This window comes from Crotalus tigris, unplaced genomic scaffold, assembly GCF_016545835.1.
Source record: "Crotalus tigris isolate CLP2741 ecotype Arizona unplaced genomic scaffold, ASM1654583v1 scf7180000018549.3470463, whole genome shotgun sequence".
In the NCBI taxonomy this organism is placed as follows: Eukaryota; Metazoa; Chordata; class Lepidosauria; order Squamata; family Viperidae; genus Crotalus; species Crotalus tigris.
Window position 1 is genome coordinate 1,916,935 of NW_024097072.1, and position 25,079 is coordinate 1,942,013.

General features: G+C 42.4%; 1 protein-coding gene across 4 annotated transcripts in view; it reads left to right on the forward strand.

The window, feature by feature from the left end:
* The first annotated feature begins 973 nt into the window (after positions 1–973).
* Positions 974–25,079, forward strand: part of BMP1 (bone morphogenetic protein 1) — an 83,561-nt gene continuing 59,455 nt past the window's right edge. The window contains exons 1-2 of one of the 4 annotated variants that reach the window (XM_039354258.1): positions 974–1,173; positions 2,459–2,591. In XM_039354258.1, coding sequence (XP_039210192.1) covers positions 2,486–2,591 — 106 coding nt within the window. In that variant the 5' untranslated portion in view covers positions 974–1,173; positions 2,459–2,485. Of the gene's footprint in view, positions 1,174–2,040; positions 2,592–25,079 lie in introns of those variants that run through there. The other 3 variants (XM_039354260.1, XM_039354259.1, XM_039354257.1) reach the window with 3 other exon arrangements.

Sequence of the window (25,079 nt, forward strand, 5' to 3'; positions counted from 1 at the left end):
CACTTTGGGCATGAAGGAAAGTCTGAAAATAACTTTAGACAACTTGAACTAAATATTTTCCTGCTCTTGTCAAGCACATTGCGAGTTATGAATGGGATCAATTCTTGGGAGTAAAATGCCATAATTTCCTTCATTGGATCAGGAATTTGTATGTAGGGGATCAATACAAAAAGATTCAGTTTTGTAGACAAGGTAGTCCTCAGCTTACAACCACTCGTTTAGCGACTGTTCAAAGTTACAGCAACACTGGAAAAAGTTATTTACAACCATCCTCAAGCTTATGTCTGTTGCAGCAGCTTTATGTTCACATAATCAAAATTCGGACACTTGACAACACTCATATATTTACCATGACTGCAGCTTCCTCTTTATGATGTGATCACCATCTCTGACCTCTTCAACCAGGTTGTGACAAGCCAAGTTTCACGTGATCACACCATTCCTTAACCACGGCAAAAAAAAAAAACATAAAATCTGGTGCTACTCATTTAATAGCCTCACTTAGCAATAAAAATTCTGGTCCCAATTGTAGTCATAAGTCAAGGATTTCCTGTACTATGTAAAATGGGTCCCCAAGACCCGGTCCGTGGGGCATGCCAGCAACCGGCCGCAAAAACAAGCAAAGCCCCATCTGTGGGATGCAGGCAGCACACAAAACCACACTCTCCAGTCCGCGGAAAAACCTCATCACCGTACCTAGTTGGGTGACCTAGACCAGGGGTAGGCAACCTTGGCTCTTTTATGACTCGTGGACTTCAACTCCCAGAATTCCTGAACCAGCCATGCTGAGGGGAAAGGGAGAGTTTCCAAGCTGAGCTGTGCTGGCTCAGGAATTCTGGGAGTTGAAGTCCACCAGTCATGAAGGGGCCAAAGTTTCCCTCATGCTGGCTCAGGAATTCTGGGAGTTGAAGTCCACAAGTCATAAAAGTGACCAAGATTGTGGACACCTCTGGCTTAAAGCTTAAGGGACACGTGCTACTCGGCTGGCCTCTTTCTCACTTCTCTTCTTCCAACCTTAGGCCACCATTCTCTCGCCCAGGTTTCAAAGCCAGCCTGGCCGCCTCGCAAAGCCTCCGAGGAGGACCCGAGCGTTTCCCCGGGATATCCAGGGCCCACCAGGATCCACAGGCCAGGCGCTCCCTCCGCTCGGTCCACGTGGCACCAGGCGGGAAGGTAAAGGCCAGGGCCGGGGAGGCTCTACGGAGCCTGGCGGGTGCGCGGAAAGCCCTTCCATAAGGCCGGGGGGGGGAGGCTCCTTTCGATCCCTATGCCCGGGAGGGAGGGGGGCTTCTGCCTCTGGCTCCCCCCGCAGGTCTCATCCCGCGAAGGAGAAGAAGCAGGCGAGCCCCGTGGAGTCGCTGCTCCCCGGCCGGGCCCGTCCATGGAGGCCATTCCCGCCCTCGCCGGCCTTGGAAGCCCCCCCCCCCCCAGGGCGAGACCCAGGCCGGCCCGAGGCGGGAGAGGAAACGGCCAATTTGTACCTTCCCGAGGAAGCGCCGGGGCTCCGCTCCACCCCGCTTTCCCTGGAAACGGCGGGATTGGGATGGGGGTTTTTTTGGGGGGGGAGAGTTTAGGGTCGGGAACGAGGCTTTTTTTCCTCCTTCCCCCACGCGCCCCCCAGGTCCCATTTTTTTCCCCCTTGGAGAGGATCCAGGCTCCGCTAAAATATTCCGCTCTGTCCTGAGATGCCCTCGCTCCACCCCCCCTCCCCGTTTTGGTCTCCCTCTTTGCGGAGTTTGCAAAGGGTCTCCCTCCAGGCAAGGCGTGGGAGCGAGGGGGGGGGGAGAGTCAGTCCGGGGTTGCCCAGCTTTGTTATCTGCCTCGCTTTCCGTCACGGGATGGAAGGAAAAAAAGTTTGCAGGGGGGTCCGGCGGCCGAGTGCTCCGCTCCTTCCTTCCTTCCTTCCTTCCACGCCCACCTACCCACCCGCCTGCCCGCACCTCTCCCGCCCTCCGTGGACGCTGGTGCTGGCGAGCCCCGAAGCTGGACCGCGCCGGGCAAAGAGGCTGTGTTGGGGGGTGAGTGCAGCATCTCTCTGAAGCTCCAAAGCCTCTTCTTCTTCTCTCTCTCTCTCTCTTTCTCTTTTCTCTCTTCCCCTCTTTTCTCCTCCATCCACCCCCCCCCCTAGGCTGGCCCAGTTCCCAGGGTTGTACTGCGATCAAACCCTCCAGCCTGGAGGGGGCTGAGCTCCGGCTCTTGAACCCGCCTCCGCCAGATCTCATTTCCCTAAAAGAAAAAAGAGAGGGAGAGAGAGAGAGAAAGAGAGAGAGAGAGAGAGAGAAAAGAGAAAAAAGAAGGAAGGAAGGAGGGGGGGAGCCTCCCATCTCTTTCCATTTCTCTTTCCCCCCTCCTCCTCCTCCTCCTTCCCCCCCTTCCCCACTCTTGTTTCCTTCCCCCCCTCCCCCTTTCCAGTTCCGTGGAGCATTTCCCGGGACCTGCCAGCATGTCTGCTTTCCAGGGGGGGCTCCTTTTCCTGTCCTTCCTCATGCTGGTCCTGGGACAAGCCGTGGATTTTACAGATTACAGCGATGTGCTGGAAGAGGCAGAAGAAGAGACGGAGGCAATTGACTACAAGGATCCCTGCAAAGCTGGTGAGCTTGGAAGAGAAAAGTGGGGGGGGGGAGTCAGTGTGTGTGTGTGTGTGTGAGAGAGAGAGAGAGAGAGAGAGCGCACTGCCATTCTCTTGTGTCCACCTCTTTCTGCAAATGTGTGGCTTTTTTTTTTAATGACTGGGGGTGGGCAAGGGGAACCGGTGGTGCTCTTTTGTGTATCTAGCCAGCTGCTGGGAAGCTCAGAAAGGGCAGGGGGGGGTCTGTTTGAACCTGGGTCATGCACACTGCCTGGTTGGCAGGGTAGCTCGCAGACAAAAGAAAAAAGTCTTCTCCCCTCCCCGCCCTCCCACATCTCTGCTCTGGGTTCTAAAGGAACTCTCGGACTTTTTAAAGTTGGGACTGAGAACGTTTGACTTAACAAACTCCGGTGCTTTCGAAGGATTGGCTGTTTGGATACCCCCCTGCTCCGCCACCCTTGTCAGAAGTTATGTTTGCCACCCCCTCGGCCTCACGAGAATTGTCGTTTTCTACACAATTGTCTTTGGTTCTTTTCCTACCGTCCGGTTTAAAAAAAAAAAGTGTGTGTTTGAGACTCTTTGTGCCTTGGCTGTGGAATGAGGCCTCCTCTATTTGTGTGTCTCCTAAGGGGGAATGTATATAGTTGAAGGAAAGTCGGCGGATGCTATAAGAGGAATGTAATTGAAGAAGTTAGCCAGGATCTTCTCTCCGTTGTGTGTCTGTTTGGACTTAGAAAGTGAAGGTTTGAGGGATGGAATTGCCCTGCTTCTCAGCTTATTTTCTTTTTCCCAGCCAAATTATTTACAGCGGTTGGCAGAGAGATAGCTGTCAAAGAAGACAGCTTTCTTAATTTCTCGAGACCACCTAATCTGTAATTGCCTATAACATTTAAGTCTTCAGTCACCATGTGCACGCTTTGTAAAATGTAGCTAAATGGCAGCTTTCCTTATTCTTTGTCCCCACAACATAGGCTGACTCATACTGTCACTCTTTGACCACGTAAATCTCAGAAAGAGAGCTGTTCTATCTCATCAGATATCTGCATAATGTTCATTGGACCTGTGACCCATAAATTGCGACATCCTGCTGCGTGTAAGGCAGATGCCAAACTTTCTGGAGCGGTATATCATAATTTTTGAGTCTTCTGAACCTTTCATGAATGAAGAGCCGAGATCTTCTTTGCTGATCTCCAGAGAAGTCATTCTGTTGAAACTGACCTCTGTTGAACAGCATTTTTAATCCTGCCAATCAGTGGTGGGACCTCAATGACTTCAGACAGGACCAACTTGGCAGCCAATGTACTCAGAGGCTCACACTCTTTCTGGTTTCCTGGTTGCCTTCATTCAACATTAAAAAGCAATCCAAGGGTTGAAATGAGTCGGTGTGATTGAATAATGCAGGTAGTCCTCAACTTACTACCACTGTCAAGCCCAACATTTATGTTGCTAAGTGAGACATTTGTTACATGAGTTTTGCTCCATTTTACGACCTTTATTGCCACCGTTGTTAAGTGAATTACTGCTGTTGTGAAGTTAGTAACACGGGTGTTAAGTGAATCTGGCTTCCCTCACTGATTTTGCTTGTCAAAAGGAGATCACATGACCCTGGGACACTGCGACCGTCATAAATATGAGACAGTTGCCAAGTGTCTGAATTTTGATCATGTGACCCTGGGGATGAGGAAGCTGTCGGTAAGTGTGAAAAATGGTCACGAGTTACTTTTTTCAGTGATGTTGTAACTTGTTTGAACAGTCACTAAATGAACTGTTGTAAGTCGAGGACTACCTGTAGCATCCTACAGAGGAATCTGGGAGACGGGAGGTCAGTTTTTAAAAGATGCTTTTGAGTTAAATGGACAAACTAATGCAGAAAATTACAAGCCCCCATCGCCCAATCTGCCAGTGAGGTGGTAGTTCTGCTCCTGATGGAAAAAGATGCTGTGAATTTATGAATGTGTTCTCAGGTGATCTTGGAAAGCCTTTTTTTAAAAAAAATGTATTTAAGCAGCACAGAGACAGTCTGGTGTAGCGGTTAAGGCATTAGACTAGAAACCAGGAGACCGTGAGTTCCAGTCCTGCCTTGAGCATAAAGCCAGCTGAGTGACCTTGGGCCAGTCACCTTCTCTGACCCCTAGGAAGGAGGCAATGGCAAACCACTTGTGAAAACTTGCCCAGAAAACTGCAGGGACTTATCCAGGCAGTCTCCGAAAATCAGACATGATTGAATGGAAATAAAGCAGTATAAGAAAAATATAACTTATTTCTTTTGTTCACCATAAGAAAGCAATGGCTACCTGTCTATATATGCAAATACTTAAAGTAAGACATTTCATCCTAATCTTGCTTTATTTCTGTTTCTGTTACAATATGAGCAGTGTCTTGTCTTCTATTTGGTGGGGGGTTCCTGATGGACCCAGACTTTGGGGCAGTGAGAACACCAGTTTCCATGTAGTCTTAGGACACAGTGATATATTTTTACTTTCCCATACAAAAATTAAATCTGCAGAGTTATGAGCATTTACACACATAGAAGGTGTAATAGATTCTCCTCCTTTTATTAGATTTACAAAGTTTATACAGGTAGGATCCTGTTCTGTCCTAGGATTTTGGTATAAGCCATAATGGTTTCAAAGAAATCAAAACGGTAAGGTTCTTGCCTGTTTCCAAAACATAAATCATCAGATAAAATTACCTGAAGGCAGGACAAGAAGCAAGGGATGGAAACTAATCAAGGAAAGAACCAATCTAGAACTGAGGAGGAATTTCCTGACAGTGAGAACAATTAATCAGTGGAACAACCTGCCACCATAGGTTCTGGGTGCACCAACACTGGAGGTTTTTAAGAAGAGATTGGACAACGATTTGTCTGAAATGGTATAGGGTTTCCTGCCTGAGCGGGGGGTTGGACTAGAAGACCTCCAAGGTCCCGGGATTCTGTTATTCTGTTAAAATGCTGTAACTTTGTTTTTTTCACCCCTGAAAGTGAAGTGCACTGAAATTCCTGTGACTTATTTCCAAATAGGTATATTCAGCGTTGGCATTAAAGTAATATGGAGGCGCCCTTTGAGAAAGAAAAGTGATTTTCTATGTTTCATTTCAGTGCTGAACTGAAGCACATAATATACTGCCTGCAGGCCACATGAATTCCTAGTCAGGTTTGGTGGTTACTCCCTGTTAGGCATGCTTAAGATTGCAGTCTGAGAATTTGGAGCAATTTATGTGTCATGCAATCTTCAGTTAGAACTTAATCTTTAATAACAGCCTCTCTGAGCTTTTTATCTCCTATGAAATTTCTAGTCCCAGTAGTTAAAAACAATATGGTTTGTTTCTACCTCTGAAACTCATTAAGAGTAGAGACTTCCAACTCCACTCTTTTGTTGTTGTTATTGTTGTTTAAAATTGTTTATTCATTTGTCAGACTATACAATACAAAGAAAAGGAAAATAATAGGAAACTAGGGGAGAGGAAAGGAGAAAGTGTGGGGTAGAAGGGGAAAAGGTGGGGGGAAGCATTGACTTCTGACTCTTTTTAACACGGCAGAAGATAATAACATTGCAGCCTCGACTTTTTACTTTTACACAATAATATATACTAGCCACTTCTATAGCAACAAATCTTTCTAATCAACAAAGTCAAAGTTTCATCTTTTTTTCATCACAAGCACAAAATCCAAAACGGTGTCCAAACCCAACTCCGCTCTTTTAAAGTCAAATTCCTGATTTGAAGGATCCGGGTTAGGATTATGACTTATGTAAGCTGGGCTGATGTGCCAGTGACATTTCTTAGGAAAATCCTGACTGGAAGACAGCATCCAGCGTAAACAAGAAGCTGCTTTCTTTGGGAGCGGGACTGAAGCTCCCAAAAACAAGTGTATTGTGACAGGCACGTTGTGACTCGAGAAAGAGTGCAGAGAAGAGCAACAAAGATGATTAGGAGACTGTGGAGCATAAAACATATGAAGAACAGTGGCAGGAATTGGGTTTGTCTAGTCTAGTGAAGAGAAGGACTAGGAGTGACATGATAGCAGTCTTCCAATCTCTCAGGGGCTGCCACAAAGAAGAGGAAGTCAAACTATTCTCCAAAGCGCCCAAAGGCAGGACAAGAAGCAACAGATGGAAACTCATCAAGGAGAGAAGCAACCTAGAACTAAGGAGAAACTTCCTGACAGAACATTTATTCATTGGAACAACTTGCCTCCAGAAGCGGTGAATGCTCCATCACTGGAAGTTTTTAAGAAGAGACTGGACAGCCATTTGTCTGAAATGGTATAGGGTTTCCTGCCTGAGCAGGGGTTGGACTAGATGACCTCCAGGATTCCAGTTATTCTGTTCTGTTAATTTTAATCAGACGAGCCACTGTTATTGTTTTTAACATTTAATAGTAGTGTAGGCTTAGTGCACAGCAATGTTTAAATATACATCAGTGAAATATTAGCAGGTCTTATGGAAATAAGTTGATGTACTGGAAAGACATCAAGTGTTAACGTTAACTGGATGTTTTTGAAATATCCCAGCAATTGCCAGCATGCAGGACAGCAACATATACAGATTCAGCCAATGAGAGCATGCAACATTAATGTGCCCAGAGATGGTGCATTTAAATAAAACAGGGTTATTTATTCCCTATAGTGAAAAACAATATCCTATCGAAAAGCATTCAGGAATCCTCATTTATGTAGTTCATTAATATCCTGATTTATGGCAGTCAAAGAGCTACTGTCCATTTACATATAAATGAACTCACATATGCAAATTTGACAGTATTCAAAGCACTCCTTTGGGAAGTGTGATTTCCTTCTGCCGTGATATTCTGGAAAGTGTCTGAGGAGACATGAGTTTTCTAAATTAGGCAAATACAAAGATTTATTTTTTAGTTTTATTCCTGCTTAAACTGCTTGACCCATTCTTACAGACCAGTGTTGCTCAATCTTGGCAACTTTAAGCTGTATGAACTTCAATTCCCAGAATCCCTCAACCGGTAAGGTTGGCTGGGGAATTCTGGGATTTGAAGTCCACACAGTTTAAAGTTGTCAAGGTTGAGAAATCCTGTTTATAGACAGTCAGGCCATTGGAATGAATTATTTTCCTTGCACTTGAACACATATTTGCTGAAGTGTCTGGATTCCAATCTGGTGAGAAAAAAAATATTAGCAGAGCTGGAATATTTATGCCATGTTATAATAGGTAATAAAGTACAATAAAAAAGATGCTGACCCTTCTTTTTTTAAAAACAAATCAATAATAGAGTTGGAAGGGTCCATGGAGGTCATTTAGTCCAACCCCATGCTCAGACAGGAAACCCTATACCATTTCAGACAAACGGCTGTCCAGTCTCTTCTTAAAAACTTCCATTGTTGGAGCATTTACTGCTTCTGGAGGCAGGTTGTTCCACTGATTAATTGTTCTCACTGTCAGGAAGTTTCTCCTTAGTTCTAGGTTGCTTCTCTCCTTGATTAGTTTCCATCCGTTGCTTCTTGGCCTGCCTTCAGGCGCTTTGGAGAATAGCTTGATGCCCTCTTCTTTGGGGCAGCCCCTAAGATATTGGAAGACTGCTATCATGTCCCCCCTCGTCCTTCTCTTCATTAAACTAGACATACCCAATTCCAGCAACCGTTCCTTGTATGCTTTAGCCTCCAGTCCCCTGATCATCTTTGTTGCTTTTCTCTGTACTCTTTGTAGAGTCTAAACATCTTTTTTACATTGTGGTGACCAAAACTGGATGCACATTGCTTGATTAGTTTCCACCCATTGCTTCTTGTCCTGCCTTCAGGCGCTTTGGACAATAGCTTGACTCCCTCTTCTTTGTGGCAGCCCCTCGTATACTGGAACTTTGCTGTCATGTCGCCTGTCATAATGTTTCACCCTGATTGTTCAACTAGCAGCTAAGCTTTCTGAATCAGTATATCCTAATTTTTTGGAAGGTCTGAGTGGAGCCCAAGGGCTGTATAAAGAATACAATTTATTCTTAGCTGGCACATCCAACTCCTTTCGACAAGCTTTCAGATTTCCACTGCAGCAATGTTACATTTACAGGTAGTCCTCAATGTACGGCCACAACTGAGCTCAAAATTTCCATTGCTAAGCAAGACGTTTGTTAAGTGAGTTTTGCCCCCTTTTGGTGACTTTTTTGCCACAATTAGTAAGCGAATTTCTGCAGTTGTGTGGTCATTATCTGTCTCCCCCCATTGACTTTGCTTATTATTGCAAAAGGTCATCACAGGAGCCATATAAATCTGACCTGGTTAACAAGCGTCCAAATTTTGATCAGGTGACCATGGGGATGTTGCAGTGGTGATAAGGGTGGAAAACAGTCACTTTTTTCAGTGCCGTTGTAACTTTGAATGGTCACTAAATGAACTTTGAGGACCACCTACCTTTATTTATTTAAAAATTCTTGAAGGATTATCTACAACTAGCATTGGGTGTTTATTATTGTTGTTGTTGTTAATTGCAAAGTCGTGTCTTACCCATCGCGACCCCATGAACAACGTTCCTCCAGGCCTTCCTGTCCTCTACCATCTTCTGGAGTCCCTTTAAGCTCATGCCTCCTGCTTCAGTGCCTCCATCCAGCCACCTCATTCTCGGCCGTCCCCTTCTATTGCCCTCAATCTTTCCCAGCATTAGACCCTTCTCCAGTGAGTCCTTCCTTCTCATTAGGTGGCCAAAGTATTTGAGTTTCAACTTCAGGATCTGGCCTTCTAAAGAGCAGTCAGGGTTGATCTCCTCTAGGACTGACCGGTTTGAAAGCCTTGCAGTCCAGGGGACTCGCAGGAGTCTTCTCCAGCACCATAGTTCAAAGGCCTCCATTCTTTGGTGCCCAGCCTTTCTTATAGTCCAACTTTCACAGCCATACATTGCAAGAGGGAAAACCATGGCCTGGACTATACGCACTTTTGTTAGTAGGATGATGTCTGTGCTTTTTAATATGCTGTCTAGGTTTGCCATAGTTTTCCTCCCCAGGAAATTTAATTTCTTGTCTGCAGTCCCCATCTGCGGTGATCTTGGAGCCCAGGAAGATAAAATCTGTCACTACCATTTCTAAAGACACCCATCACGTTGTTTTAATGAGCAAAGGGAAATCTACGTGTCGCAGGATAATGTTGCAGGATCTAATCTGGCTCGGTCTTCGGGACCAGAAGTTTAGTCTTCCGAGCTTTCGGACTCATGCTGGAGCTCATCCTCAGGGGACTTGGAGGAGAGAAGTTCCTTAAGGACAGGCTCCAGCACAAGTCCAAAAGCTCCGAAGACTATAAACTCCTGGTCCTGGTGACTGACCCAGATTGGACCCCACAACATCATTCTAAATGCTGGATGTTATGATGCCACATCATATCTTACATCCCGGTGCAGCTTTAGCCTTCTGAAGAAAAATTGGATTACCTCCAGCATCTTGTTCTGATCAAATTGGCTTCCTTATCACGCTGCCGCCCCGCCTCTCGCTTGCCATTTTGGGCTTCCCCAGCCCAGTTCTCTGAATTCCCAGAAAGCACAAAAGGGACGAGTCCTCACTTTTGGAGCTAACTAAGAGGATCAGATAAGCTAAGGATGGAGCATTCCTTTTATCTCACCTATAGAATTACGATCTGTTCAAATCTAGAATGAGGAAAGATTTTCCCAGAAGCAAGATAATTGCCTATTTGATTGGCACAGGATAAATGAGGAAAAAAGGAGATGAGATTCGCACAGTGCTTTCTGCATTACAAATGGATAACAAGTCCAGCCTGCAGCAGTTGTTGATCTGAGAGATGACAAGGAGAACATCACCACCACTACCTTCTCTGGTCAGCAAAGGAAAGTGAGGAGAGGAAGGATAAGGGATAATTGAGCTAGTTATCAGTCTTCACAGTGGGTGTGCTGATTATCTCTGCATGGCTCATAAGACATTCTAACCTTATTTGCAATCTCAATAAAGAAGAAAGAGGGTTTTTGATATCCTCATACCATTTTCAAATTACTTACCCCTTATCTGTGTCTCAGCCTGCTCTTTGCTATTTAACTAGATTCCAGCAAGCAATCCTGGAAGGCCTTCCTTCCTTCCTTCCTTCCTTCCTTCCTTCCTTCCTTCCTTCCTTCCTTCCTTCCTTCCTTCCTTCCTTCCCTCCTTCCCTCCCTTTCCTTTCTCCCTCCCTCCTTTTCCTTTCTCCCTCCCTCCTTTTCCTTCCGTCCTTTCTCCCTTTCCTCCCTCCCTCCCTCCCCTTCCTTCCTTCCTTCCTTCTTTCCACCCTCCCTCCCTCCTTTCCTTTCTCTTTCTCCCTCCCTCCCTCTTTTCCCTTCCTTCCTTTCTCCTTTTCCTTCCTCCCCTCCCTTCCTCCCTCCCTCCTTTCCTTTCCTTTCTCTCTCCCTCCTTTTCCTTCTGTCCTTTCTCCTTTTCCTCCCTCCCTCCCTCCCCTTCCTTCCTTCCTTCCTTCCTTCCTTCCTTCCCAACTTAGAGCTGTATTCTTAGGGGAGAAGGCTTGGTACCTATATCCACTCACTCCATCAAACCTTAAGATGGTGAATAACACAGAATAGCAGATGCAGTAAAATATGTAGCTGCCCTCCATACATTTGTTCTTAGTACTCCATGTTATGGGCAGATGCTTCATTATTTCTTTCCCACAAATGACTGTAGCACTCTGTACCATGGATATTTATAAAAGGAGGCAATTCATTTTACAGCAGTAAATATTATATAGGGAGAACCCTGTTGAGGTTCTTGCTCAGACTTAGATCATCTGCTCTCCGGCTGACTCCCTGTCTGCCCACATATTCTAAACCAGAGTCTGGCCAAGGATGCTTTGTGCTGTTCTGTTGCCTGCAATTCTTTTGAGTTGTAAGGTAAGCCGTGCTGTTACAAGGTGTGATAACGTTACCAGCAGAACGTACATGATTGGATGTTTAAACAACTTTGCAATATGTCCCTCTTACCTGCTTCTCTCTCTCTCTCTCTCTCTCTCTCTCTCTCTCTCTCTCTCTCTCTCTCTGAAAATAAATACCACACTTCACATTTTTAAAACTCTTTTACCCTTCCTTCAAATGGAGTATTCTTTATCCCCCGATTCTTAATAATATTCTTTGTTTACAGAAACTAGTGCAGTTTTTGAACTCCAAAGCACATTTCATTGCTGAGAGTAACTCCAAAGTTTTATATGCTGCTAATGTAACGGGACTGAAACATAAAATCAAAACCAGTTGTGAGATGTTGTGAGCCAGCTGAGAAAGGAACAAGAGGAACTCCAGACATAAACAGTCAACAGATGGGAGAGGAATTTGTTTGTAGCTTATCTTACAAATGACAGCTCAGTCCAGGTTGTAAATATCCCAGGAAGAACAGAAGCAGCAAGTCAGAATGTCACAGGATACCTTTGTCAAATCCCCTGCTAAAATAAAGATATATTACATCTGCAGCATACCTACAATCTGCTAAAGCCATTAAGCAAAAAAAAAAAACAAACCAAAGATTAATTTGACCAAACCTACTGTTGCAAACCTGCGCTGACTTCTAGTAATTATATTGTTTTCAAGATTTCTCTAGTTTGACTCTAGTTCCCTGGCTCCTATATTTCTCCCTTGTTGAAGATAGGGACAACGTGATTTCTTCCATTTATCCAGTACTTCATCTATTCCCAAGGATTTCTCAAAATCCTAGATCATCTGAAACTTCCTTACTTGCCCTAAGATGCAATCCATTTGGCCCTGGCCATCTGGATTTGCTTAAGAAGATCCTTGAGCTCAAATCTCTTTTCGTGCATCCCTTCTTCAGACTTATCCAATGGAAGACATGTCATCTTCTCAAGGAAGACTTAAGACAGAGCCGATGTTGAGTGGTTTGGTTTGCTTGACTTTGCTTCATTTGTTTTGCTTTTTGTTCGTTTGCTTGTTATCTCTTACCCTTGACATTGACGGTTTCTTTTCCTTCTGTTTTGAACCTATTTGAAATCTTGTTTTTGTTCCTAGCATCCGTCAGTAATCTTAACTTATTCTGAGCTTTACTATTTCTGAACCATCTCTAAAAATGCAAGCTGCCTGTACCTTCTCTTCCTTTATGACCATCCGACCGTGTTTTCAATCTTCACTTAGTTTTTTTGTGCAGTCCATTAGGTCATTCTGCTGTTTTGTTGTTCCTTATTGGCAATCAGCTTTCAATATCTCCTTTTCTGAAAAAATTCCACTGATACTGTCTACTAAATCTTCCCCATCAAGCTGATCTTATGCCTTCCTCTAGCTGCAAAAAAAAAAAAAAAAAATAAAGTTAGCAAAGCAGATCAGGAATTTCCTGGAAAGGACATGCTTGGCAGCGTTTGTCTTCCACCAGATGTTGAGGTAATTAAGTCCCCATGATCACTATTTTATGCTCTTCGAAAGATCTGTGATTTGATTTTGGAAAGCATAGTATTATTCACACACTATCCTTGGTTGGTCAATAATGGACATTGACAACAATACTGCTTTCATTCTTCATGGAAAAAAATGCTTGACATTGCACCAAATTTATTCTCTTGGATTTTTGTTTAGATGTAATTTTGATTTTTCAAACATAAAGCGCCACTCCTTCTCCCATTGTGTCAATTGTGTTCCTTTCGAACTGGTTCTACTTGCCATCATGAGAAATGTCCTATTTACCCTACAGGGGGTCAACCTATTTTCCAAAGCACCTGAAATAGCAGTAGAATAGAACTTAGACTTGTATACCGCTTCACAGTGCTTTACAGCCCTCTCTAAGCAGTTTACAGAGTCAGCATATTGCCCGACAATCCGGGTCCTCGTTTTACCGACCTCGGAAGGATGGAAGGCTGAGTCAACCTTGAGTTGGTGAGGATCAAACTTCTGGCAGTGACTTGAATTAGCCTGCAACACTGCCTTCTAACCACTGCACCACCACAGCACCAATAGAACAAAAAGCAACGGATGAAAACTAATCAAGAAGAGAAGCAACCTAGAACAAAGGAGAAATTTCCTGACAGTGAGAACAATCAATCAGTGGAACAATTTGTCTCCAGAAGTTGTGGGTTGCTCCAACACTGGAGGTTTTTAAGAAGAGATTGGACAGCCATTTGTCTAAAATGGTATAGTTTCCTGCTTGAGCTGGGAGTTGGACTAGAAGACCTCCAACATCCCTTCCAATTCTGTTATTCTGTTATCCCACCAGTCTCTGTTGTGCCTGTCCAATTATTTATACAATGAACCCAACTTGTTATTGAAATATTTTTCTAATTAATATGCAGACAGTAAAAGTCCTGAGTCAATCTTTGAGCCAATGTTCTTCTTGATTTTTCCCTAAGCTACCCTGAATTATATGTTAGATGTTGTACTGCTAGCAGAAATAGAATATTCAAGTGAGTGATTTTGTTTCCCGACTGGCTTCAGGGCACTGCTGGATCCAGGACTGAGAGCTGAGGTTTGGCTCTGTCTGTGAGCATTCTGGAACTCTCACCTTGTATCTGCTGGAAGGAAAACACAGTCGGTATTTATACCGAACTACCAATGTGCAAAATGCTACTACGTCCTGACCAATATTGGTGCTTGTACAGGTAGTCCTTGACTTATAACCAGTGGTGGGATTCAGATATGGGAACAACCAGTTCTCTGTGTGGATGCCGCATCCGGAAGTCCATTCTGGGCCTGGGCCACAAAAAAATTAGCTACCGGTTCTGGCCGAAGTGGTGCGAACTGGCTGAATCCCACCCCTGCTTATAAACTATTTGTTTAGTGACCATTTGAAGTTACAACAGCACCCAAAAAACCGACTTGTGTTTCTATTCAGACTTATGAATGTTGCCACATCCACATGGCCACATGATCAAAATTTGGGCATTTGGCAACTGACATGTACTTACATCGGTTGCAGTGTTCTGGTGTCATGTGATCACCTTTTGTGACCTTGTGACAGGCAAATTCAGTGGGGAAGCCAGGTACACTTAACAACCAAGTTACTACTAGCTGAGCAGCTGCAGTGATTCACTTAACAAGTATGGCAAGAAAAGTCATGAAATGGGGCCAAACTCACTTAACAACCTGTCTCGCTTAAGCACAGAAATTTTGGGCTTAATTTTGGTCGTAAGTCAAAGGTTACCTATATTCGTGGAAAAGAATGCATTTTGTTAAAACAACAGACATAAAAAGGATACGCATCCCCGGAGACCCGTTGCAGTAGGATTGTACAGAGATGTGGCATTTATTTCAAAAGGCTTCCAAAATGTGTACAGGCAAATGTTACTGGGATAAATGCAGGATCAGTCAACGTGGCTTTTGCTGAGAGACCATTTGAGAAGGTTAAGGACCCATTTCTCAGTCCTTTGGATGGACAGTCAATAAACCATATTCAGAGAAGGTAGCCTCCCCCACTCTTTTTTCTTTTTTTATAAAAGAGTTTTTCATATTCTGCCTTTTTAACATGTGCCCGGTAGTGAGGGAAGCGCTCTTGAATAACTTCAGATTTGTCCCCAAACCTGGCATGTGCTAATCGTTGCAATAACTGTTGCTCTTATATTCACAAATGATTGATTTTTGTTAAGGGTTGGAAATCAATGAGATGAGAGGAACGGGTTTTATTTATGTATTATTCAATGTATACCAGTGGTTCTCAACCTGTGGGTCGGGACCCCATTTGGGGTCAAACGACCATTTCAGGGGGGTCGCCAAACAATGCAGTCCACCATTTTTCCCCCTTTTCCTTAGCTATGCTACTCCCTTTTATTCTATTGGCTTTTGAAAGCCAATAGAATAGACTTTCTTGAATAGAGTCTAATTCTGTTGGCTTTCAAAAGCCAATAGGAATTGTCCAGGGTGTCTCTGCCCTGCTGAGCCCGCCAAAAGTCCCATTCTGCAAACGGTGCTGCACCATTTGAGTAGTCCTCGACTTACGACCGGTTGAGTAGTCCTCGACTTACGACCGGTTGGGGGTCGCAGCATTAAAAAGGTTGAGAACCACTGGTGTATACGCTGGCCCTCTCACTGTGGGAGTGACTTGGAGTTCCTTGAAGACTAGTTCACTGAGCATTCCAAAGGCGTCGGCTAATGATTGTCAGTAGAACTGTCATTCTGGATGGAAGGACACTAATCTAGCTTATCAGAAGAAGAGGCTGTCCCGATGTTTAAATTCAGCACTCTTCAAAAGTGGCTGCTTGGAATTTCCCCTGACGTTGACCTTTTCTAGAGAAGAAGACCCTTGTTCTGGAAGCAAAGCATGAGATTGGTTTTCCCCCAGTTCATGAGAATGCCAAAGTGCTAAACAATTTTAACTAGAGGTGATTGAAATGGTGGTCCATAGTGATAGCAGTGATGATTCATATCATTTATATCATCCTTTGGAGGTCAAGGACTACATTACCTCAGCCGTGTTTACAAAACGAAGCCTGTAATGGCAGGCTGGTGGTTCTATTTAGATCCGTGTGGAAAGTGAAATGACCACGGGGCTGACGTGGCAAAGGCGTGAAGCTGGCTCAAGAATGACACCCCATGTGGGTTTCGCATGACACGAACCCTCAGGTTTTGCATGTTCATTCATTTATTTTGTAATCTCATTTGTTTCCCAGAAATGCTGCCTAGGGCATTTAGCCTTAATGCCATTAAATCAAGCCAGAGTGGAATTTAAAATACCTTACGAATCAATTAAAATGTAATTAAAAGAGCTAAGAAAAGTTAACCAACAAGACTTAACAGGTTAAAGCCCACTTTAGCACAGAGGTTTCTTGTCAACGGCATGCCTGAATAACAAGGTTCTTGCGTGCCAACCTAAAAGCATTTGCTCCCATGGCAGGGGTTCCAAAATCTGGGAATGATGAGGCATTTTTCCTGTGGCCTTCTTAACGTGGCGATGATCTCCAGAGTGTACCTATTTCAATTACAGGTAGTCCTCGACTTACAACAGTTCATTTAGTGACCATTCAAAGTTACAACAGCATTGAAAAAAGTGACTTATGACCAGTTTTCACAGCTATGACCTTTGAAGCATCCCCATGATCACGTGATCAAAATTCAGACGCCTGGTAACTGGGTTCATACCTATGACCGTTGCTGTGTCCCGGGATCATGTGCAACCTTCTGACAAGCAAAGTCAATGGAGAAGCTAGAGTTGCACAACAAAAGTGTCACTAACTCCACAACTACAGCAATCCACTTGACAACTGTGGCACGGAAGATTATAAAATGGGGCAAAACTCTCTTAACCACTGTCTCACTTAGCAATAGAAATTTTGGAGTCAATTGTGTCTTAAGTCGAGGACTTATAATATTGAATTGTTGGATTCATTTCTAGTGTCCCATCTCTTAAAGACAACTAGTACCTTTGAAGTTGCTGAAACATCTGGCCGTAATGTTTAGTACATGTTTATGTTGTATATATTACCAAGGGGATGTTATAGATAGAAAAAGCAACTATTATAAATCAGCTGGTTCAAGGCATTTATCCCAGATGGTCTACTAAAAAATCTTCCTTACTATTTTCCAGTTATGGTCTGTCATGTGAATGTGGATCAAAATATAACCACTCATTATTAAGGACCAAATATGTCTAAGAGGTTTCAAGGTGTCCCAAGAGTGTTTTTCCAAAAGGCAACTAGACTTTCTTGATTTTTTTTGTTTTTGTTTTCCAAGAAGCTTTTCAAGATAACAGTTTCAAGAAAAAAACAAAAACAAAAAAAGAAGAAAAAAGTCCAGTTGCCTTTTGGAAGAGAATCTTCGGGACAACTGATGACTTGGATGATTGAGAATCTTCATAGACCGTTTTCAAGGCAGATACAAAGGTCCCTGTTTAATATACCTGAGCTCTAAAATTTGTTAAGATTTGCTAAAGTTTCAAAAGGGTTTGACACTGGTTTTACAATGAAGTCCCAAACAGGGCAATATTCAAAGAGATTTCCATTCCAGAAGAATATAGATGTTAAAAGAGAAGTCTAATAGTATAGTCCAGGGGTAGGCAACCTCGGCTCTTTTATGACTCATGGACTTTCAACTCCCAGAATTCCTGAGCCAGCTGTGCTGAGGGGAAAGGGAGAGGTTTCCAAGCTGAGCAATGCTGGCTGAGGAATTCTGGGAGTGGAAGTCCACGAGTCGTAAAAGAGCCAAGGTTGCCTACCCCTGGTATAGTCGAAATTGGGATAGGTTGAAAGCTGCCTTTTATCATAAGAGCAACATCAAATTAACCAAAGATGTTTGAAGCATTTTGATCTGCCATAAAATTTGTCTCATTAATTTGTCTAATGCATCTGATAGGAATTAACACTGAGATCCCTCTTTAAATATACGTTAATGTAATGCACATTTTAAACTCAGTAGTCTAACCCCAGAGACTCAATGGACATTTTTGCCATTGAGTTATATCTACTGAAATTGCATCTGTACATTTTAAGCATTTAGGTTAACGTATCGTAAGGTATTCCAAGAAAAATATAAACCCAGGTATTTTATGGAAACTCTATAGCTGTAAATCCTAATTTCTTACATGAGTAGATATTGCTGATCCTGAAGTTGCAACTTGAAACTTTTTCCAGTTGATAGTGTAACCAGACTATAAACTATATTGTTGTACCAATTCAAAAAGCTTTAGTAATCATCCAAATAGCCATAATATCATAATTGTTGTGATAGCTATCTAAGATGGTTATTGTGATATAATAGGCCTATGAGAACAAGTAATATTCTTTATTAAATGCCACTAAGCCAGTGTTTCTCAACCTTGACAATTTTAAGGCACGTGGACTTCAACTCCCAGAATTCCACAGCCAGCATTGCTGGCTGTGGAATTCTGGGAGTTGAAGTCCACGTGCCTTAAAATTGTCAAGGTTGAGAAACACTGCACTAAACTCTTCATGGCTTGGGAGTCTCTAATAAAAGAAGGTAAGGGTTCAAGAACACAGTGCCAAATGAAAGGAAACAGGAAGCATCCTGGACAGGGTAAATGGACGAGTAGAGAAATAAATATATAAATTATGTAAAATATATATGTAAGCTGCCCAGAGTTATTAACTGAGACAGGCGGCTATAAAAATTGAATGAAAGGATGGATGGGTGGATGATTGTTTTGTTAGTTGTTTTTCTCTGCAATGATCAGCCCATTTTCTTATTCAGGGCAGAAGGATCTGCAAATTCCAGGGAATAATAGATTCCATTAGTTTAAATTGTTCTCAGCTAATTACTGCTGTATCAGATTTATCCAGTCAGCCCATCTGATCCAGTTTCCTGTTTCTAAAAGCAGCCAGTGTCAAATGCTTGAAAGGAAGTCAGCGAGTAATTAAGGAATGATCCAGCGGTTGCCCTCGGTCAGTTGTGTGTAAAGCTGTCAAATTTAGAGCCAATTGGGCACAATTTTAAAAATGGCTCTTTTTATCTCCGCCATGATGTTCCTTTTATTAAAGTTCTTTTATTTTCCAAACAACTAGTTCTTGTGCTTACAAAGGGTTACTTTTCCATTCTAAGAAAATCTAGAGTAGTGTTTCTCAACCTCAACATGTTTAAGATGGGTGGACTTCCAACTCCCAAAATCCCCCAGCCAGCAATTGGGAATTCTGGGAGCTGAAATCCACACATCTTAAAGTTGCTGAGGTTGAGAATAATCTAAATATGAGGTGGCCCCATGGGTATTTGATGCTCAATACCTAGTAGATCCATCTTCTGCAGTCATCTAATGATTGCTGAATTCCTGGTTTCCCGTTGGTCTTCACAGCATCCTTTAACGAAGCCACTAACAGGGCTTTGTGTGCTTCTAAATCTCTATCTTCTTTTTGATTTAATCAGTTGCCCCCTAATTCCTGTACAGTGAATGATTCTGGAGCAGTTTTGGGGAAAGCCCTGTCTTTTTCAGTGACATATGTATTCAGAGTTAAGATAAAAAATGGGTCAAGAGATATCAGCAACTGAACTAGGTATGTCAACAACACTGTGTAGCAAGCCATGAACCATGTAATTGAGCCACCTAATAAAATGTATTAAAGAAAAACCTTAAGTAGTAAGCTAGGAAGTCAAAGACCAAAATCTTTCCTAAACGTTTATCATAGCAGGTCTTTCATCCTTGATAGATTAAAATTTGTTTGGTTGATAAGATTCCTCCTTGGCCCCCCATTTATATCCACAGTGATGCAGCCTTGACATATATGTGGAAAAGTTGTAAATGCTGCACTTATCCTAGAAGCTAATGAGGAAATTCTGATGATCATTGTCTTGTCCAGCAAACTTCAAAGGATAAAATTCTTGTTGGGACATGAGTGACAATATCTATGCACCTGCAAAGATTCTGATGTCCTAACCAAACAGTGCGATTAGCAGAGTAAACATAACAATCATCTCTAAGCCAACTTTGAAGGACTTTCTATGATCGACCTTTTCTTTGTGCACCTAATGAGCTCACGAAGTCCTGTTGTTTTTAAGGACCATGAGCGATCCATAACACAACGTTACTAAACAGCTAATATTTATTTAGTGCTTTAGTGCACTTACTGTACTTTGTGTATGTATAGTATGGGGAGATTGATTTGGTTTCACATGTACAAAACTTTCACCCACTTTCTGCAATTACAAAAATGTAGTAGGGGATTTTGCATTCAAAGCGTACGCATTTCTCAGAACACGTAATTTGTATGCTACATTTTCATAGAACATACATTTTTGAGTGCAATTTTTCTGCAAGGTTCTCTGCATGCATAGCTGAACCAAGAACTGCCTGATTAAAAAGTGGGAAAGTGTGTGCAATGCACACCTTACAGGGCCTGCATGAATCCAGACAGTGCAGTTAGCTTGGGAAGTCTTGAAATACGGAATGAATGAAATTCCTCATCTTCTCTAATACACTTTCATACTAATCCTCTCCAAAGAGTCAGATTTGATTCTGGGTTCTCATGCCAAGCCAGGAATGATTGATAGGAGAGCTAGGACAAGAGCATTCAGGAACAACCTCCAATTTGTAGAACTGCTTCCAGGAAAAAACTAAATGGTCACACTATTTTGGAGCGTGGAGGTTAAGTCATTAGTCTGCCTCAACATTGCATGCGGTAGATCTGTTTATCTAACTTTATTCCAGCTGCTTTTAAAAGCCTTCTATTTAATTGTCTTGAAAAGTTTCTTGGGGAGTATTTGGAAAGCTGAAATGTCGTATATCTATGTTTCCATAAATAATGTACACATGGGGGAACTGAGGCTGAGAATCTGGGGCTGAGGTGATATTTGGACCACAGGCGTTTTGGCTCATGCTGTCCCTTTTCCCCCAAGTACATTTGTTCTCCTGCTGAGTGAAGCCCCTTGTATATAATCAACCATCTTACAGCAAGAAGAAAAAGTTTCTTTCCAGAATCTTGCTTTTAAGTGTCTGAGCCTTGTTGCTATTCTCAGTCTCTTCACACAGGCAAAGCTGCTGCCAGGCAAACATAAAAAACTGGAGCTTACTTGTGCAAACACTGGAGAGATCAGGCATCCCACAGAGAAGTAAAAAAAAAATAATAATAACTTTGACCAACTACGGAGGTGGCTGCTAGGTAACCAGCCACAGCTGGCCCTGGAATCTCTGACTGTGGTGCTATCCAAGAGACCTTTAATAGAAGGCTTTGTTTCTTCTGCTCCTTCACCCTTGCAGACCTAAAATGAATTTGGAAAATTTCACCCTTGTATTACACAGAGGATCTTCTCTCTGATAATGGGCTTGCAGAAAGGTGGGTTGAAGTGCTATGATCTTTGGCTGACCATGATTTTCGTGGTTTGCCTTCTTCCTGGAGCAGTAAAGCTCCATTTTTCATGGTGGCAGGGACACCAGTTACCTTCCGTGGTGGATTGAGTGAGGCTGTTTTTTTCTTTTAAATAGATGTATAAGCTGGGCTTTGCAACTTGTCCATTCAGAGCAGAAGAGATGATTGGTAATCAGAGGTTCTCTGGGGTGAACTGCCTTAAAACCTGGATATCCATAATGGTTTCAATAGTGTAGAACATCTTAAAGAACATCTAAAAGTCTTTATTAGAAAAGGCGCCAGTTCAGAGGGAACAGGAAAAACAAAGTGGTGGTAGATTCTCAAAGGAGAGAGACAAGGTTGAATATAGTCGCCTTATTTATTCAAAGTATATGCTGAATATATATTGATGGAGGCTGGATTGGAAGAAGATAAGCGTGATTTCAAAACTGGAGGAAGAAGCATCAATAACATGCACTGGGCTGGTGACATTATTCTGATAACAGAAAATGTAAATGATCTGGAAGCTCTATTAATGACAATAAAGGAGCACAATGAAAAATGAGAATTAGAATTGAATTGACAATACATTGAAGTAATGGATAGCTTTTGCCTTTTAGGATTGACAACAATATCAACCATAAAGGAACTAGCAATCAAGAAAGATACCACAGACTGGGTCTTGGAGAATATTTGTAGCTCAGAGTTGAAATGAGGGGTCCTTGGTGCTCTCTAGCTTGGCTATTTTCTTCCAGATGTTTCAGTATCCAAACTGAGTCACATCATCAGTGCTCAGTTATTAGGAAGACAACAACCTGCAAGAAAACAACCAAGATCAGAAAGTACCAAGGTCTTGGTATCTAGCAGTAAAGGACTTGGAAGAGAGATTCACATGCTGTGACACACCTAAAGTTTCTTCTGCGGCCAAGATAGATCTACTCCCTTAACTTTCTTTTTTTTTTACTAAAATAGCTTTTAATTACTTCCTTCGACATCCAACTGCATAGAATAATAATAAACAATAATAAACAAAGTTGATTTTTCAAAGCAGCTATTGCCTTTGATGTTGCCATTTCAACTTGAAATCAGTGTGCATACACTGGACGAGATGAGAATCATGCAGGCCATGTTTACCTTGTGACACTCTTTGGAAATGAGAAAAGGACTTTGAAAAATAGAAAGATCGAGTAATGAAACTGTGAAACTTTGGATGTGGAGGAGACAACTAAAAAAAATATCACGGAGAACTGAGAAAACAAACATATCATAGAATAAAATTCAGAGCTTCATTCAGGACAGTAATGCCCACTCAAATTAACATATTTTTGACATATGATATGAAGTCCCAGGTCTCTTGAAAAGCCCATAATGCCAGGAAAGATGGAAAGAGAAGACAATGATATCCAATGGCAGCATAAAGGTAAAGGTTTCCCCTGTCCAGTTGAATCCAATTTTAGGGGGTGATGCTCATCTCCATTTCTTGGCCAAGGAACCAGTGTTGTCCAAAGACGCTTCCATGTTTGTGTGGCTGGCATGACTGTACGTCAAGGCACAAGGAACACTGTTACCTTCCCACTAACGTGGTACCTATTTATTTACTCACATTTGCATGTTTTCAAACTGCTAGGTGGGAGGAGCTCTGGCAAGTAAACGAGAGCTCACCCCATTGCAAGGTGCTCAAGTCTCGAACCTGGGCTGTCAGCCTTCCAGCTGACAAGCTCAGCATCTTTAACTGCTGAGCCATCCCGCCCCTTGTAGCAGTAAGATAACAGCAACAATGGGCATTCTGTTGGAAGATCTGAAGGACTCAGAAGGTGAAGGACTGATCATCCTGGAGAAGACCTATCTATATGTCTGCTTGATAACCCATAATCAGCAATATATAGTTTCTTTGCTTCATGCCTTTCCATATTTTTTTCCATTTCAGCATGACGTTTTTGAGAGATATATTTCTTCAAATTGTAGAAATTCCTTAGGAAGTTGTCATCCCCGTGCTGGAAATTTTTAACTGTGTTGGCATACATTTTGGACAGGGGACTGCATTATTATTTTTCTGTATCCAAGTACAGACAGAGTTCTCAACTTACGATTAGTCAATTAGCAATAGCACTTAGACCTATATACCACTTCACAGTGCTTTACAGCCCTCTCTAAGCGGTTTACAGAGTCAGCATATTTGCCCCCAACAATCTGGGTCCTCATTTTACCGACTCAGAAGGATGGAAGGTGAGTCCACCTTGAGCCAGTCAGAATCAAACTCCTGAAGTGAGCAGTGAATTAGCCTGCAATACTGCATGTTAGCTACTGCACCACCACAGCTCTTATTAGCAATTGTTCAAAGTTGGACCCCCCCCCCAAAGTTCTGACAGCTGTTCCCACCCACACCACAGGACCAAAATTCTGATGCTCAGCAACCAATCTGCATTGAAAGCTGTTCGTGACTACAATTAATGACTTTTTTTTTTGCCAAAAACAGGTATTTACTTCTGGTTTTCTCCAAAAACGCTCCATGGCAAACATTGGGTTTGCTTAACGATCATCACTTTCGCTTTAGAAGTTCCAGGTTCATTTAATGGCTGCCACAAAAACAATTGTTGGATTGGTCACGTGGGTGACCCACTTCGTGTCTGTCGCAACTTACAACTGTAATGGGCAGAGTCTGTTTTATAGCTATAAATGGAGTCCTTTAATCATATCTTCTGGTTTCCTTTACTTATATCAGTTTCTGTGTCAAATGCAGCCACATCATACAGATGTTTCAGTGACGTGTGTGTGTGTGTGTAGCTTTAACTTGCTTGTTCTATGTTGGAAGGGCTCATAAAGAGGAGAAATTGTACGGTATTCATTGCACGTGGTATGTAATTTCTCTTGGGAAAATAGGATTCAACACCCAGAATCACTTTTTGAGATACTGTATGGCAGCTATGCAGGTAAACACACGATAAATCAATCAATCTTTTCATGAATAACTCATTTGTAACAATGCAATACAGAAACGGGACTAGATTTGGGGGTAACCAAACTGAAAACTTGTGTTGTGCTGTTGTTCAAATGCTAAGTTCCTTCTCTCTTATTTTCAAAAGGTTATTTTAAAATCATGATCCCACAGCTGTATTTAATCACACGCTTGCCAGCATGTGTATGAGCAGCAGTGATACTTTATCCTGTGACAGTGGAACTATTAATTAAAGATAATATGCTGATTGTATAACTAGCATCCTGCTAATTGGTCAGGAGGTCTGTATAGATTGAATTCTCCACTGGTTACTATCACCTATTAAAATACCCAGTTTAATCAACATTATCTATCGCCTTTATAAATAAGTTTAAGCAATCCTGGTCTTCGAACTTCCTTTTTCTCTTCCAGAATGAATAGTTTTCAGAATACTCTCTTACTTATTCCATTTGCTCATCCAAACCTGTGTGTTGAGAACTGTCAATGGTGGGTTTTTTCCTTATTTGTATCTCTCTCTCTCTCTCTCTCTATCTGGCAGAATTAAAGTCATCTTGAGCTGCTTGCCAGTGGCTTATTTTTCCAAAAACTATTGCATGTTTTTTCTTTTTCAAAAACGATTGCCTTGCTGGTTGCTATTTGTATGTGATAGCTTAACTTAGCTGATGGCTACTTTAAACTCTAGCCATGTAAACGCTACCCAAGATTCTAGTGCCACATTTCCTTGCATGTGTGAATGGAACAATTTAAAAATACAGTAATTTGGGATTTTAGGATGCTCCTTATAACTCTCTAAATACATACAACTGCCTTCAGTAGGGACTTTCAGCTAATTCCCATGGTTCATGTCAGTGTTTCATTTAAACAATACACTACTATATTCAGTGCTTTTTTTCTAAAAAAAAAAAAAACAGGTGCCGGAACTCACA